This window comes from Mya arenaria, chromosome 3, assembly GCF_026914265.1.
Source record: "Mya arenaria isolate MELC-2E11 chromosome 3, ASM2691426v1".
In the NCBI taxonomy this organism is placed as follows: Eukaryota; Metazoa; Mollusca; class Bivalvia; order Myida; family Myidae; genus Mya; species Mya arenaria.
The window spans coordinates 83,290,648-83,307,119 of NC_069124.1; the positions used below are offsets into that span (position 1 = coordinate 83,290,648).

The 16,472-nt window shown below is 34.5% G+C and overlaps 1 protein-coding gene across 1 annotated transcript in view; it reads left to right on the top strand.

The window, feature by feature from the left end:
* LOC128226342 (acetylcholine receptor subunit alpha-1-A-like) overlaps positions 1-16,472 on the top strand; it is a 52,091-nt gene that overhangs the window by 16,526 nt on the left and 19,093 nt on the right. The window contains exons 3-4 of the mRNA XM_052936225.1: positions 3,267-3,544; positions 15,398-15,442. Of these exons, the coding sequence (XP_052792185.1) occupies positions 3,267-3,544; positions 15,398-15,442 (323 nt within the window). The remainder of the gene's footprint in view (positions 1-3,266; positions 3,545-15,397; positions 15,443-16,472) is intronic.

The following is a 16,472-nucleotide window of genomic DNA, read 5'->3' on the forward strand; positions in this document are numbered from 1 at the left end:
TTGGTGTAGTTAAACTCTTATCTGTTGGTGATCTATGGCTGATATATTCATCAGGGGACCATATTAAGTCAGTTACTTCCCTATACTCATAAATTGTGTTTGGAATACTTTTAATGTAATACAGATCGATTACTAACTAACCTGATCAATCGCGTCTATTATCCAGTGTAGGAGACCGGTCGAACATTATGTATTTGTCTGAGACAAATGACCAACTTCTGTTTCTCATAGCAGTGACGGACTCTGTATCTAGTCTGGGGCAAATGGCCCGCGGGCGTTTCTCATTAGTAGGACATATGCAGCAGAAAGTCTGAGGCCATTGTCCCACTAACGTTTCTTATTACTGGGATATACGCATAAGCAAGTCTGTGGCAAATTGCCTTTTACCGTTTCTCGGACAGACGCAACAGGAAGTCTGAGGCAAACAGCCCATTTACGTTTCTCATTTCTGGGACAGTCGCAATAGCAAGTCTGAGGCAAATCAACAACTAAAGTTTGTAATTATTTTTCATTGATGGGACATGCGCAGCAGCACGAACTTGTAAAGTCTAAAGACATCTTAAAATTATAGTCTAGAACTAGCGAAACGGATTTGCCCTGTACTGCTGAATTGCTTACCGGGCTTGCTAAAATAATTGAATTTATAAAGCAGAACTTGCAATCTGATAGCAAGCACTAGTATCAAGAATCCTGTTTGTTCATTGAAAAGTCTAACTTAATTTCATACTCCATCACCTACAGAAAACGATACACACATGTCCTCCGGGTGATGTGGAATTAGAAATTAGGTTGATGTTCATTGCTCTGCCTTGTAGTATGCCTTGATTGACATACCTTTTGTTCCCATTGAAGGTTGTCACATTATTATTGTGCAATCATGTATGTGAACACAAATGAGCCCCATAATCATGCTTCAAGTAGCATGCTAAGGGCTAAGACACATTTTCAACGACGTCATTTCAGAAATAACTTTACGTTCGCATACAATTGGGCATGGCTGTCGGAAAAAAACTAAATCTGAGTAATTAAATTACACTTTAATTTTTATTGGCTTTTCGTCATGCAGTATGGTATTGACTGTAGCATTTAGGTTCAGATTTTAAATCGAATTTTGTTGAGAAACCATAGCAATGAATTGATTGAATTTGATTACAAATGTTTTAGTAGTGAAATTTTATTTTAGCCGAAAACTTGAAATGCCAGTGGAATAAACTAATGTATTCATATTAATGATTAAACCAAATGTCTATACCTTTTTTTCCGCATGCCCTGCGGTTTGGTATTTTGTAGCAAGACCAGCACAGAAGCATTAGAAAGGATTCAATACAGAACTTGATTTTAAAGATTACTCCTCAACTAACGAAAATCTTCATCATAGAGTTCAATTGCCAACGTTACATCTGCGCTTATCCTAAGATCAATCGTTATTAAAACTTACAAATGTATGCACGGTATGTTACCAGAATATGTTCAAAACCTTGTAGCTTTTAAGTCATGTAATTTTAATCTCAGATATGAAAACAGCCTCCTTAAGAAAAGAAAATGCTCTCAAAAATACCTGGAATTTACAAGGATGTTCCGCACTTCGACAGGTTCCTCTCGGCAATGCTCAATGTGCAAATATTATAACTTAAAAATTAAGAGGAAATTTAAAAGTGTACAGTGTTTCACTGAATTTCTTTTTTCATTTGTCTCAACTGAAAAGGTGTTTTGTTTTCAGCGGGATGGCCGACAACCACTGGAACAGATATGACATTCAAATTCCAGAAACGATTTCAGCGGGCATAATTAATATCAATAGAAATAAATTAAATTAAATAACAAGGGATAATGTCAATTTATGATTGTTTCAAATTCATATAACATCTTTCGAAAAACATACATACAACTGCTTGTTTGTTTTTTCGGCAAGTAATTGTTTAGGTGATACGATTGGGCAATTAACATTTTTGCACAGTGGTAGTTGCTGATATTGTCAGGACGGTGGCCGGGCAGAGGTTTGAATGTTTACCTGAAGGTAGGGATTGACCTAATCATAGGAGCAATCATGCCTTTGTACGCTTCTGTTTCTGATAATATCAGCAAAATCAAGCAGTATTTAAATTACATAATAAATTAAATACCTCCTCACAGCAATACTTTTCAAAGATTTTTTAAAGCAAGCGAGATAAATTATAACATTTTACCAACTACACATCACTGTACTATGCTGTAATTTCAATGTACATAATGCTACTTACAATTTTGCTGTTAAAATGTACACGATTATCAAGTTGTATTCTTGAAAGAAGTTACCATTTTACATTGGTATGTCAACTAGAGGAAACGAGTCCGTGTGGACTGGCCGTACAAAAGGTAGTCGATTCGATCAGCTGTTGTCAATTTGTTTAGTGTGACGATCGCGAGTTGATGCTGCTGTCAGCTCTTGAGTATATAAAGAGCCGGTTTTTTCGATGTATGGGGGTGTGGCGGATCCGTTGTCTTGTGGTAACACAATTGACTTTCAATCCAGTGGTCGCAGGGTCGATTCCCCGCCACACCACTAAATTTACTAATCGTCTTCCGTGGGACGTTAAACGAGAGTCTCGAGTGACAGTGCTATACACTGGTGCACGTTAAAGAACCAGTATAGCTCTAACCAGGGTTACATTCCGTCTGTGCACTATGCTCTAAAAAAAACTTAAATGACTTACAATCCTATCGTAGCACTCGCCGAATGTACCTTGTCCGAGGGCAAGTATTAATCATCTGACCCTCCCCTCCTCCCCAACCCCAGGTATTGGGGTAACGCAAAATTGTACAAAAAACGCTGAATTCAAATGATTTTGATCACAATTTTATATAAAGTTTAACACATACTTTTACATGTTTGAATAAGTAATCTGCAAGCAGTTTGGTGACTTTACACGAATGCTATTTTTTTTCACGGCGGTTGTATTTTGTTAATTTACGTTGATAGTTGTTGACATTTCCTACTTGGGAAGACATTTCAATGAACTTAATTTTGGCTTTACATAACCCGTCCCCCACGATGTTGTAGATATAGTACAGTAGCCACATTGACAGTAATTATTACGGTTTTTAAGCATTAGTGAGTGTGACAGCGTCATTTGAAAGCTACACCGACAGACGGGCATTGCGCGAGAGGCGAGCACACAAGAATGAGCTTAAAACTCTTAAAACAGTTCAAGCTTTATATACTTTAATATCAGCTTATGTAGCTTAATGATGTTCTTGTATTATATAACCAATGCTTGTTTTTGCAGTCAGAGCTCAGATGAGCCAAACCAAAGTTCATGCAACAATTGACGTTAACAACAAGAGGGTCCAAGACAACAACTACAGCGTTGTCAGGGAGACGGGACCAACGCGGACACCTTCCGTAGCCCCCAACGTTCCTGCGTTTACGCGCGGAGTCCCCGATGAACAGCGTCTCATGAACAACTTGTTCCAGGGATACGAAAGGACGGTGAGGCCCGTCCGAAACGCCTCAACTCCCGTTGTCATCAGGATGGGTCTCACACTTACTCAGATATTTGATATGGTAAGAAACCGTGCTTCTGAAATAATGTCACTGTAAAGGAAGTCATCGCGAACTATGTGTTCTTTCAAGCAATGGTAAGCTGTCTGATTTTGTCAAAAACGATCCTGGATAGGTTTCCTGTTTAAAACGGTTTGGAAACAGTGAAGCATTAAACTATAAAATGCCTGGAGAAACTGAAACCTGCACAATACATAACACTACCCTGTCATGGCACTTACTGTAACAATTATAGTGTCTGGTATCAGTTTCAGTGTTAATAATTAAAATATGATCTGGCTAACTTATAAAGCACTATTAAACATCAATTTTTGAGAAAATAGTCAATAAATGTTTATCTATTATTCATGCGAACGATGTAGACAAATAAACAATTACTCGAGCTGATTTACAGTTCTATTTTCAAGTTTATTCAAATAGAAATAATGCTAATGTCGTAGATGGGTTTGCGTCCACAATAAGTTTGATTATTTGGTATTGTGTGTCTAAGATGGACCCAAGGGATTCATAATTTGCGGCGATTTGTCAGTGCGTAATTATTGTGGCTATGATGAAATGTCAGTTAGGGCTCTTGGGAACCCCTCCATTTATCTCTGCCGTCCTCTGATTGTGTTCACCACGGTCCTGCTTGAAAAACGTGGTGCTCGTCCCCCGGATTGGCATTAGCACACTGCATACAAATGAAGGCGTGCTAATCTACGTTTTCCAGGGATTTGCTCCGGTGATTTACATTAGCCTTTTCAACTGGACACACATCCATTGCAATATTGGAATATAGCATTTTGAGATACCCTTTATTGCGTGTTCCGTCCAATCTGTCCAATCTGCACTTTGCAAGTCCCTAAATGTTTTATGGCAATATTCAGCTGCGGAGCTTCAAGCTTGAATAACACTAAATAATGACGCAAGCGATGCCAATTTGCATCGGTTGAAAAAAAAATCCCAGTTAAAAGCAGCTTTTTTAACAGAAACGACGTCTTTTTTACGCGTATAAGAATTTAGCTTATAATATTGATATGTTTTAAATCAAGCGACCTTAAAAGTCCCCTCGTTTCCAACTTTTGGTAAATCCCGTATTTCGATAACTCTAATATAATTATATAGGGAAATGGATAAATTGTTCACACGAATAAGTCAATCAGCGGACCTTTTTAGATTCTAATTTTTTGCTAGAAAACCTCTTGCTCTTTAAGGTGACGTCAGATGTATGTTGTCTTTATATTTCATTTTCGCCAAATCAAATAATGTATTTTTTAAAATTTTGGTCATTTGTGTAAAATTCTGTAACAATCAATCCCCTCTGAATATATATGCAAAAAGCCTGAAGCCACGGTTCCTGTGGGATGCGCGATATAGTCTGCGGGACCAGTTCGCAAGAAATTACGGATCGTTTACGACCTGCTAAAGCAAGTTGGCTGCCGATTTTAATAAAATGATGACCAAAATGACCATATTTATGTGAAGTCCAATAAGGTAGTTGATTTTTACAGCTCCTAAAATGTCAAGAATGGTACTTGGTCGGATATAAGATTTGTTTAGTTATTTATTATTTTTGATAATCTGAAGTTAATATGAATTAAATTTTATTGCATTGCAATTTGCCCTTTGAAACGTTAAAAATACATGACTTAAACAACAACGAAGTACACATAATGAGCTTTATTAAGCTACCGTCGATATTTCCCAGCTCACCTTTGAATTAACGTGTCAGAGCAAAAACCATGGTTACGGGCAGTGAAACCATATGTTAATACATACAGTACACATAATTATATAGATACAAGCAAACGTGAGTCTTTTTCTCAGTTGTGTTCATTGAAATCTTATTCGTGTAAACATGAATACTACTAAACGTTGAGCTATGTATTAGTTCTAATTTTAACGATATAAGATTAAAACGATTCTCTTATTCAAAATCAATACATACACATGTTTAATTACAACATTGAGCAGGTGCGAGTAAATGCTTAAATGTTATTGGATAAAACAATCCATGTGTCATTCATTCATTTCTCCATGAAGCATTCGTAATCAGCTTATTAATATTCATAACCAAGACTACTTTCTTTTTACAACCTATGACGTCACGTCATAGTAGGAAGTTATCTGCATTAGTTACCACCTTTAGTATGTGTATTTTCCTTCTTAAAATACTTGGGGTTGAAATAAATCAGCAACTGAACAATAAACCTTTTAAAAATATTGATCTTGTTTTATTTCTTATCATTAATGACAATAAATTGATTGCGGATAACTGGAAGATGAAAGTTTGTCTGCAGCACAGAGTAAACATGACGGATGATCTGTCAAATTTCGACTTTTTAGCTTTGATAGGTTTGAGTTGTTTGAGCCGGAATTGAGTGAGAAAACTGCTGTTGCTGCTGCTGCTGCTGAGATTTCCCAAGAAATTGAAGAACTCGTGGACATTTCTTTTGATGATTTGCCTGAATTTACAAATAAAAATGAAAGTGAAAATGAAAGTTTAGATTTAGGTTTACTGCTTATTAAAAGTAAAAACATGCCAACCATTCATGAATATAAACAACGGGGCAGTAGGTTTAATGGTTAAAATATTGTCTTAGGCAAGGAATAATGGAAGGTACATTTCAGAGTTTAAACAAGTCGACTTTACGAAAATATCTTAACTGATAAGTGCCATTAATCCGTTTCGAAATGGGAAAAAAATGAGGAGTCGGCCGCCATTACTGGTCTCATTGTTACTAAATTTAGCTCCACGACGACGATGTATTCATACGCGTGAAAAGGCTACATACTACTTGGAATTATCGAGTGATGAATCGCGGTTCTTGGATAATAGCAAAATTAAAATGATCTTTTATTTTTTATTTTTTTATTTATAAGTATTGAACATTATTTTTCTGCATTTCATACTGTATGTGAGGTTTATTTTCAGAATTAAGGAATGATATGAATTTTATCATACTCGGAATCTGACATAATATCAAGGAATATAACTTTGTCCAGTATCATACTTTTAACAAACTAAAACAAAAGGAATGTCATCTTCAATATCGTTTAAATTACAAAGAGTATATTTCCTATCTTGTCTTTGAATACTGATATGTGTCCAAAGTTTAATATTTATATTATGGGAGGACAATCTGAGTTTAGCTAAAATATTTTCTTATTTAAATTTTCCAAACAAAAACACCGAGTTTGATTAACTTATTCCAGAGAGACCCCCTATCAATGCAATCATATGCCTCACGGTAGTCGACAAAACAGCAATACAATTGTTTCTTCTTTCCTTATTGCCTTTGTATGAGAGAGTTGAGTATAAATACAGGATCAACCGTACAGTAATTTCCCTACAAACCAAATTGAGCATCAGTCAGAATCGCTTGCTCTTTAGCCCACACTTTAACTAGGTCATTAAGTACATCTGTAAATAATTAAGCAAAACAGCTTAAGAGTTTGATACCGTGATGACTATAAGGATCAGATGCATCTTCTTTTTTATAGAAATTATAGTAATTATAGACCCTGTTGCCCATGATCAGGGAAATGATTGGGTTTTTACAATATGGTTGAAAAAATCCTAGTGGGTTAATTCTAATATGTATTGATGCCGTAAAATACTCACATAGTATATTCCCAAGAGAACAGATTTATTGCAGCCTAATTTCTTAACAGCATATATAATTTCTTCATCACTCATAGGTTTGTATAAACTCTCAAACATAGGGCGAATATAGGGATTAGTATCGAGATCCTCCACATATTGCCTGCTCTCGTCTTCGACTTAAACCTCGAACATATGACATTAAATTAATGAAATAGTATTTTAATTATTCAGATGATATATTGTCTCCGGAAGTGCCACCTGTCTTCTGTGAAATATCTTCCAACATTCTCTAGCCGCCTTTAAAAAATATTTTTGGATGTTCTACATTGATATTTATAACCCTTAATTACTTTAAAGCGCTTCTCAAAAAAGGCTTTAAGGTTAATATTTATGCAACAGCTACAGAGACAAGCTCAGTAGCAAAAAAGTTAAACATAAACCCGGCACTGGGCAAACGCCAAAGACATATAACACAAAGTCACAAACAAGAAACATAGAAGAACAGCACAAAGCACAAACAGCACAGTGCATACATACTATATGTATTTATATATAAATAATTGGTATGTTTATCAAGAATTGTTTGGTACCGCCTTGGAACGGTCAGTAAAATGTAAATTTACTGGGGGTTTAAACCAGTTTATGTGCACAAACCTCACTCTTATCCCAACAATCCTTAATAAAGATAGAACGCAATAAGTAAATCTTATCAAAATTTGCATTAACTTGAGGAAACTTATCAATGAAACAAATAATAATAAACGTAAAGGTACTTGGGTACCCCAAGTACTTTAATGATTAGAGATCTCAACTCTATCTGCAGACGGAAGGAAACAACTCAGAGCACCAAATGCTAACACTTTTCAAAGATACGATGCAGTCATCGTTAGAAACTAAAAACATCCCACACAGTCTGTCATATAAAATAAAAGGTTTAAAACTGTGTGATGATAGAGTTTCATAATAAAAAGCATCATTGTACTAAAACTGGGAACAATTAAAGAAAAACATTATTAAAGATAAAAGCGACTTGTATTTGCTATTCTCTCCTTCCAAATGATTTGAAAATGTAAAAAAATGAAGAAAATCAAATCACATGCCAAAACACATGAATTAGCAAAATCTTCATAAAAATCAAAGCACTGAAAGTTTAGTTATTAAAAGATGCTCTATTCAACCCAATATTTTGTTTCAGGTATTCATCTTCAAAAACTAGAAGGCAGGTGCTCTTCAATATATATACGGTTTAGATAAAATCCAAGTAATTCTTTAAGTTTATCTGCCCAACTACCTACTGGAAACATTTTAATTTCACGAAATTTCTTGAAAACATCACCATAAAAATCGGGATGAGCAATACTATCAGCAATGAGCAATTTAAGACTCATATTGTACTTTGATATGAGCTTATAATGACCATAACAAATTTTGAGAAAGTTTTCCTTAATCTAAAATATCTGAAACCCTGTTTTAGAAGTTTTTGAGTCATAAGTTTACTGCGAGAGATGATTTTTTTACATCTGTACATATTCTAGCAAATATTATCAACTGTGCAATAAAAACACCATATGATGGTGAAATAGGAACATCACCATCTAAAGAAGGGTAATTAATTATTTTAAAATTAAAATCATCACGTTTATCATAAAGATTGATGCTCAATATATCTTCCTTTACTTCTAGTTGCAGATCTAAATAGGATGCTTTTAAAACGGATGAATTAGATTTATTAAGTTGCAATTGTGAAGGGTATATCGAATAAATGTCATTTGTAAACACAGGATTATCTAAACTTAGAATATCATCAATATATCTAAAAGTGCTATTGAATTTATCAACAAGAGCTAGATCTTATTGATTATTAAGAGTTATTCTAACGTTTTAGTATGAGTCCTTGTGTGCGTGTGGTTTTGTTGTAAGTTATCTATTTTTATTGACTGTATCGATTTAAGTGTATTTTTCTGCAGTTCCGGTATAAAAGAGTAAACTATTTATAATATAATTATTTTCATGTGCATAACCGGGAAAATGGTGTCAAAACATGATCGAGTATCTTTAAGTGGAACTCTGGTCTGTTCTTAAATCATGTTTTTTTGTTAGATTTAAATTAAGATGTTGTTTAGCAACAAAAGATGATGAAATAAGTGACGTTTATTGTATATCGTATTGCTGGATTTCTTGATAGGCTCCTTTACCAGCCCCACAATTTCGCCTCTTATCAAAAACGATAGCACGTACCGCAATGTGTTCGAAAGCTGCTTCATCTGTAGCCTTGCAATTCTTCTTTCAGGATATATATTCAAAATGAGTCCCCGTAGATTTTGAACTGCTTTTCAAGATACGTTCTAGAGGTTTTAACGTTCTGTCTGCACCTTTCAATTGCAGTATGGCTTGACCCCGATCGTTCTAACCACTTCTGTTAAAACTTCTTTCGGTTGATATATGTTAACGTTAGTATACGGATATTTTAGTATCTCACAATATGCTCCTGCTTTTAAGAACAGACTCCCGTTTTCTGCATAAAGAAAATCTGCAGTCTCACTGTCGGTTCAAATAGTCGACTGCAACAATTTCTGACCCTTTGATCGCGCCCAGCTTTAATTTGTAAGTTTGGAGAAATAAAGCAGCTCTCAAGATGCGTCCGTTTTTCACCTTTTGGATGTATGATTTTCCCGTTTATATAGTATTTCCATTATTTTTAAAGGGTAATATGAGTTTATTATTTCTCTAAAAATGCATTATAAATTCTCTTTTATTCCACTGCTCAGTGATTTAGCATATGATATATTTGACACGACATGTAATGCAATGAACACTATAAATAATACAGGTTAAAAAATACATAACTTATACAGATTATATTGGTGTATGATTATGACAAATTAATGATTAAAATGATTAAACCAATCCTTCAAATTTTTGCTTACAATATGTACAGACATGCATACTCTATATTTACCCGTCATATAACTAACATGCATACTCTGTATTTACCCGTCATATAACTAACATGCATACTCTGTATTTACCCGTCATATAACTAACATGCATACTCTGTATTTATCCGTCATATAACTAACATGCATACTCTGTATTTACCCGTCATATAACTAACATGCATACTCTGTATTTACCCGTCATATAACTAACATGCATACTCTGTATTTACCCGTCATATAACTAACATGCATACTCTGTATTTACCCGTCATATAACTAACATGCATACTCTGTATTTACCCGTCATATAACTAACATGCATACTCTGTATTTACCCGTCATATAACTAACATGCATACTCTGTATTTACCCGTCATATAACTAACATGCATACTCTGTATTTACCCGTCATATAACTAACATGCATACTCTGTATTTACCCGTCATATAACTAACATGCATACTCTATATTTACCCGTCATATAACTAACATGCATACTCTGTATTTACCCGTCATATAACTAGCATGCATACTCTGTATTTACCCGTCATATAACTAACATGCATACTCTGTATTTACCCGTCATATAACTAACATGCATACTCTGTATTTACCCGTCATATAACTAACATGCGTACTCTGTATTTACCCGTCATATAACTAACATGCGTACTCTGTATTTACCCGTCATATAACTAACATGCGTACTCTGTATTTACGCGTCATATAACTAACATGCGTACTCTGTATTTACCCGTCATATAACTAACATGCGTACTCTGTATTTACCCGTCATATAACTAACATGCGTACTCTGTATTTACCCGTCATATAACTAACATGCGTACTCTGTATTTACCCGTCATATAACTAACATGCGTACTCTGTATTTACCCGTCATATAACTAACATGCATACTCTGTATTTACCCGTCATATAACTAACATGCATACTCTGTATTTACCCGTCATATAACTAACATGAATACTCTGTATTTACCCGTCATATAACTAACATGAATACTCTGTATTTACCCGTCATATAACTAACATGCATACTCCATATTTACCCGTCATATAACTAACATGAATACTCCATATTTACCCGTCATATAACTAACATGAATACTCTGTATTTACCCGTCATATAACTAACATGCATACTCCATATTTACCCGTCATATAACTAACATGCATACTCCATATTTACCCGTCATATAACTAACATGCATACTCCATATTTACCCGTCATATAACTAACATGCATACTCTATATTTACCCGTCATATAACTAACATGCATACTCTATATTTACCCGTCATATAACTAACATGCATACTCTGTATTTACCCGTCATATAACTAACATGCATACTCTATATTTACCCGTCATATAACTAACATGCATACTCTATATTTACCCGTCATATAACTAACATGCATACTCTATATTTACCCGTCATATAATTAACATGCATACTCTGTATTTACCCGTCATATAATTAACATGCATACTCTGTATTTACCCGTCATATAATTAACATGCATACTCTGTATTTACCCGTCATATAACTAACATGCGTACTCTATATTTACCCGTCATATAACTAACATGCGTACTCTATATTTACCCGTCATATAATTAACATGCGTACTCTGTATTTACCCGTCATATAACTAACATGCGTACTCTGTATTTACCCGTCATATAACTAACATGCATACTCTGTATTTACCCGTCATATAACTAACATGCATACTCTGTATATACCCGTCATATAATTAACATGCATACTCTATATTTACCCGTCATATAATTAACATGCATACTCTGTATTTACCCGTCATATAATTAACATGCATACTCTGTATTTACCCGTCATATAATTAACATGCATACTCTGTATTTACCCGTCATATAACTAACATGCATACTCTGTATTTACCCGTCATATAACTAACATGCATACTCTATATTTACCCGTCATATAACTAACATGCATACTCTATATTTATCCGTCATACAACTAACATGCATACTCTATATTTATCCGTCATATAACTAACATGCATACTCTATATTTACCCGTCATATAACTAACATGCATACTCTATATTTACCCGTCATATAACTAACATGCATACTCTATATTTACCCGTCATATAACTAGCATGCATACTCTGTATTTACCCGTCATATAACTAACATGCATACTCCGTATTTACCCGTCATATAACTAACATGCCTACTCCATATTTACCCGTCATATAACTAACATGCGTACTCTATATTTACCCGTCATATAACTAACATGCGTGCTCTGTATTTACCCGTCATATAACTAACATGCATACTCTGTATTTACCCGTCATATAACTAACATGCATACTCCATATTTACCAGTCATATAACTAACATGCATACTCTGTATTTACCCGTCATATAACTAACATGCATACTCTGTATTTACCCGTCATATAACTAACATGCATACTCTGTATTTACCCGTCATATAACTAACATGCATACTCTGTATTTACCCGTCATATAACTAACATGCATACTCTGTATTTACCCGTCATATAACTAACATGCATACTCTATATTTACCCGTCATATAACTAACATGCATACTCTGTATTTATCCGCCATATAACTAACATGCATACTCTGTATTTATCCGCCATATAACTAACATGCATACTCTGTATTTACCCGCCATATAACTAACATGCATACTCTGTATTTACCCGTCATATAACTAACATGCATACTCTGTATTTACCCGTCATATAACTAACATGCATACTCTGTATTTACCCGTCATATAACTAACATGCATACTCCATATTTACCCGTCATATAACTAACATGCATACTCTGTATTTACCCGTCATATAACTAACATGCAAACTCTGTATATACCCGTCATATAACATGCATACTCTATATTTACCCGTCATATAACATGCATACTCTATATTTATCCGTCATATAACTAACATGCATACTCTATATTTATCCGTCATATAACTAACATGCATACTCCATATTTATCCGTCATATAACTAACATGCATACTCCATATTTACCCGTCATATAACTAACATGCATACTCTATATTTACCCGTCATATAACTAACATGCATACTCTGTATTTACCCGTCATATAACTAACATGCATACTCTATATTTATCCGTCATATAATTAACATGCATACTCTGTATTTACCCGTCATATAACTAACATGCATACTCTGTATTTACCCGTCATATAACTAACATGCATACTCTGTATTTACCCGTCATATAACTAACATGCATACTCAATATTTACCCGTCATATAATTAACATGCATACTCTGTATTTACCCGTCATATAACTAACATGCATACTCTGTATTTACCCGTCATATAACTAACATGCATACTCTGTATTTACCCGTCATATAACTAACATGCATACTCTGTATTTACCCGTCATATAACTAACATGCATACTCTGTATTTACCCGTCATATAACTAACATGCATACTCTGTATTTACCCGTCATATAACTAACATGCATACTCTGTATTTACCCGTCATATAACTAACATGCATACTCTATATTTATCCTTCATATAACTAACATACATACTCTGAATTTACCCGTCATATAATTAACATACATACTCTGTATTTACCAGTCATATAACTAACATGCATACTATATATTTATCCGTCATATAACTCAGAACTTATCGAAAACGAAAAATAAACATTTAATGACAGGTTTGAGATGTGTATGTTATGGTACTTATGCGACAAAATGCAAACAATATTTTATCATATTTACACACAATTCAATTCAATTCAAGAATGGATGGGGCAATAGACTCATGGACGCTTTGAAATCTTTGGTAATCATCTTCAGAGTTGGTTCTTCTTCGCCACTGTGTTTTGTGATATAATGATAATGTTCGAGTAACTATTAATTTCCATTAATCTTTCAAAGATCAGTTTGTATTTTAGCAAAAGTGATATTATATCTGGAATGCAGCCTGTCTGATGAGTTAGCAATGCTGTGGGCATAGTACACAGCTTTTGCAGGAACATGAGTTTACGTTTATTAATCTTGAATTTCATTGTGTACCAGCCTAGCATGCTTAGGGTCATATTCGTGCGTGTTGATGTCGGTAAGTGTTGTATTCATGTAGCTGCTAGGTGTTTGAATCTTTCTCATCGCATCGTTGTTGTAGCGGAACGTTGAACCATAATTCTGCGCCGTACAGTGTTGTGGGGATGCTAACTTTTGTCACGAGAGAGGCTATTGTCAGAGGGTTAACATCGCCATAGGATTTTTCAATTGATAGTACACTGAAAAGGGAGAAGTATCCTTTTTATAAAAGATTGTATATATTCCCACTACAGCTTAGATTATACATCAAGTTCACATAGAGGTGTTTAGCAGAATGTACGTTGACCAGTGTTTGCTGCCCAAAAGGTATTGTTGTTTCATGGGAAATGTTTTTTTTCTGGAATATATCGAGTTGGCATTTATTGAAAATGAATTCATAGCCCCATTTGTTGGCGTATTCTAGGACAACAGCGAGTTGATTTTCAAGAGAAACTTTGTTCGAGCAAAGTAGAGTTAGATCATCGGCGAGAGTTTTAAAAGCAAATGCGACTCTTGAACATTTCCATAATATTGGAATTAAGTGAACACATCTTTGTATGCAAGTAAGGTTTACATGAATCAAACTGATGCTGTTTAGAAGTATGAGCATAGCAAAGAGCATACAGGAGGGTTTTCATAGAACGTTTCTAATCAATGTTCATGTCATTCCATACTTTACAATCAGCTAAATACAGCAATATCATCAACATCACTGAAATACATCAAATAATTTTGAATCCATACGAGTAACCTCGTAGTGAATGTGGTCATATTGGTGTAGCACTTTATGCTGTTTCAGTAAATATAATAGTTAATTGTTCGTTAATTTGAAACATTGACGCTCATAGTGATACAATTCGTGTCCCGCCGTTCAAACTCTGTATTCACTGTATCCTAAATCATGTAATACAGTTTAATAGTCGGATTAAACGCAGACATACTCTCGAGTACCCCTTTAACCTTCGACAATTCGCCGGTTCACTCATTCAGTATGGTGGCGATCGTTCAAAAGAGAACCAAAGGTCATAATTTGCGAGAAACACTGTGAAACATGAATTATATTACTTTTTTGGCTTCCAATCTATTCAGCTTATTATATACTTACAAATGAAATGGTTAGCCAATGTTTTGCATGTTCCAATGGTGTATCGACTCATGTTTTTCATTTTAGGATGAGAAGGACCAGGTTCTCGTCACAAACGTATGGCTGGACCAGGTACGTAACCATAACAACAAACCGTCACATCGGCAACAACTAGTGAATTACTAAAAATACATTTATTTAGTGATATGGATAAACATAAGGTTTATAACGTAATAACTACCGGTACTTGAAATTTTGATGGTATTTGGTCATAGTTTAAATGACTGAAACCTTTGAACGCATCTAAAGGTATAGTGGCTGTTACACTGACCATTACAAGGGGGTGTCCCGCATACTCATAAATAGACGAATACTTGTTTGTCACTGTAGTTTTGTTTGAATTCCATTGTATAATTAATAACGGCATGTTGATGATTGAGATCGGCGATTTTGAAAGTGAAATAATGTGTAGATCATGCTGTTTTTACTGAATCATTTACCACTTTAGTTATTCAATAAGTATTGTTGTTCTTGTTGTGCTGTGTTTATTTCGGGAGGAGGAGCGGGCGTAATTATAAGCTTAATGTCCCATCCTCAATTTTACACCGTGTTTTTATTAACGAATAAAGAAATATATCACTGATCCTCAAACCATTTAAGTTTGACACAAAAATACTTTGTTCAAAAGCATGTTCAACTGGCTTTCTAAATATAAACATTTGAATGCTAACAGAATATCAATCAAAAGTCAGTTGATATGTTACAAAACACCAATTAAAGTATCTTACTTATACGTTGGTGCAGTGGCTTTCCCAAACTGCCGACCGAGCATACCATACCCATGATCGATTCCTGCCGGCGGCGCATTTTTTTTTTTAATTTTCTTTTTCATCTTTATATAAATCCAATTAATTAATTCATTGCCTGTTAAATGTTATCAACTTGATATGTTTTTTAACAGTTAATCATTCTTCTTTTATTTGATTATGTTCAAACTGGTGGTTGACTTTAAAAGCTTCGCTTAGAGCCTTCTTCTCATCTGTTTGTCAATGTTATGCCTCGTAAATGTAGAATAGTTTGGAAAAAGTTATGTTGTTCTCCCAATAAAATATCTACTGTGCTGCTCATACGTCATTCGATGACATTCATGGTCATTAATGCG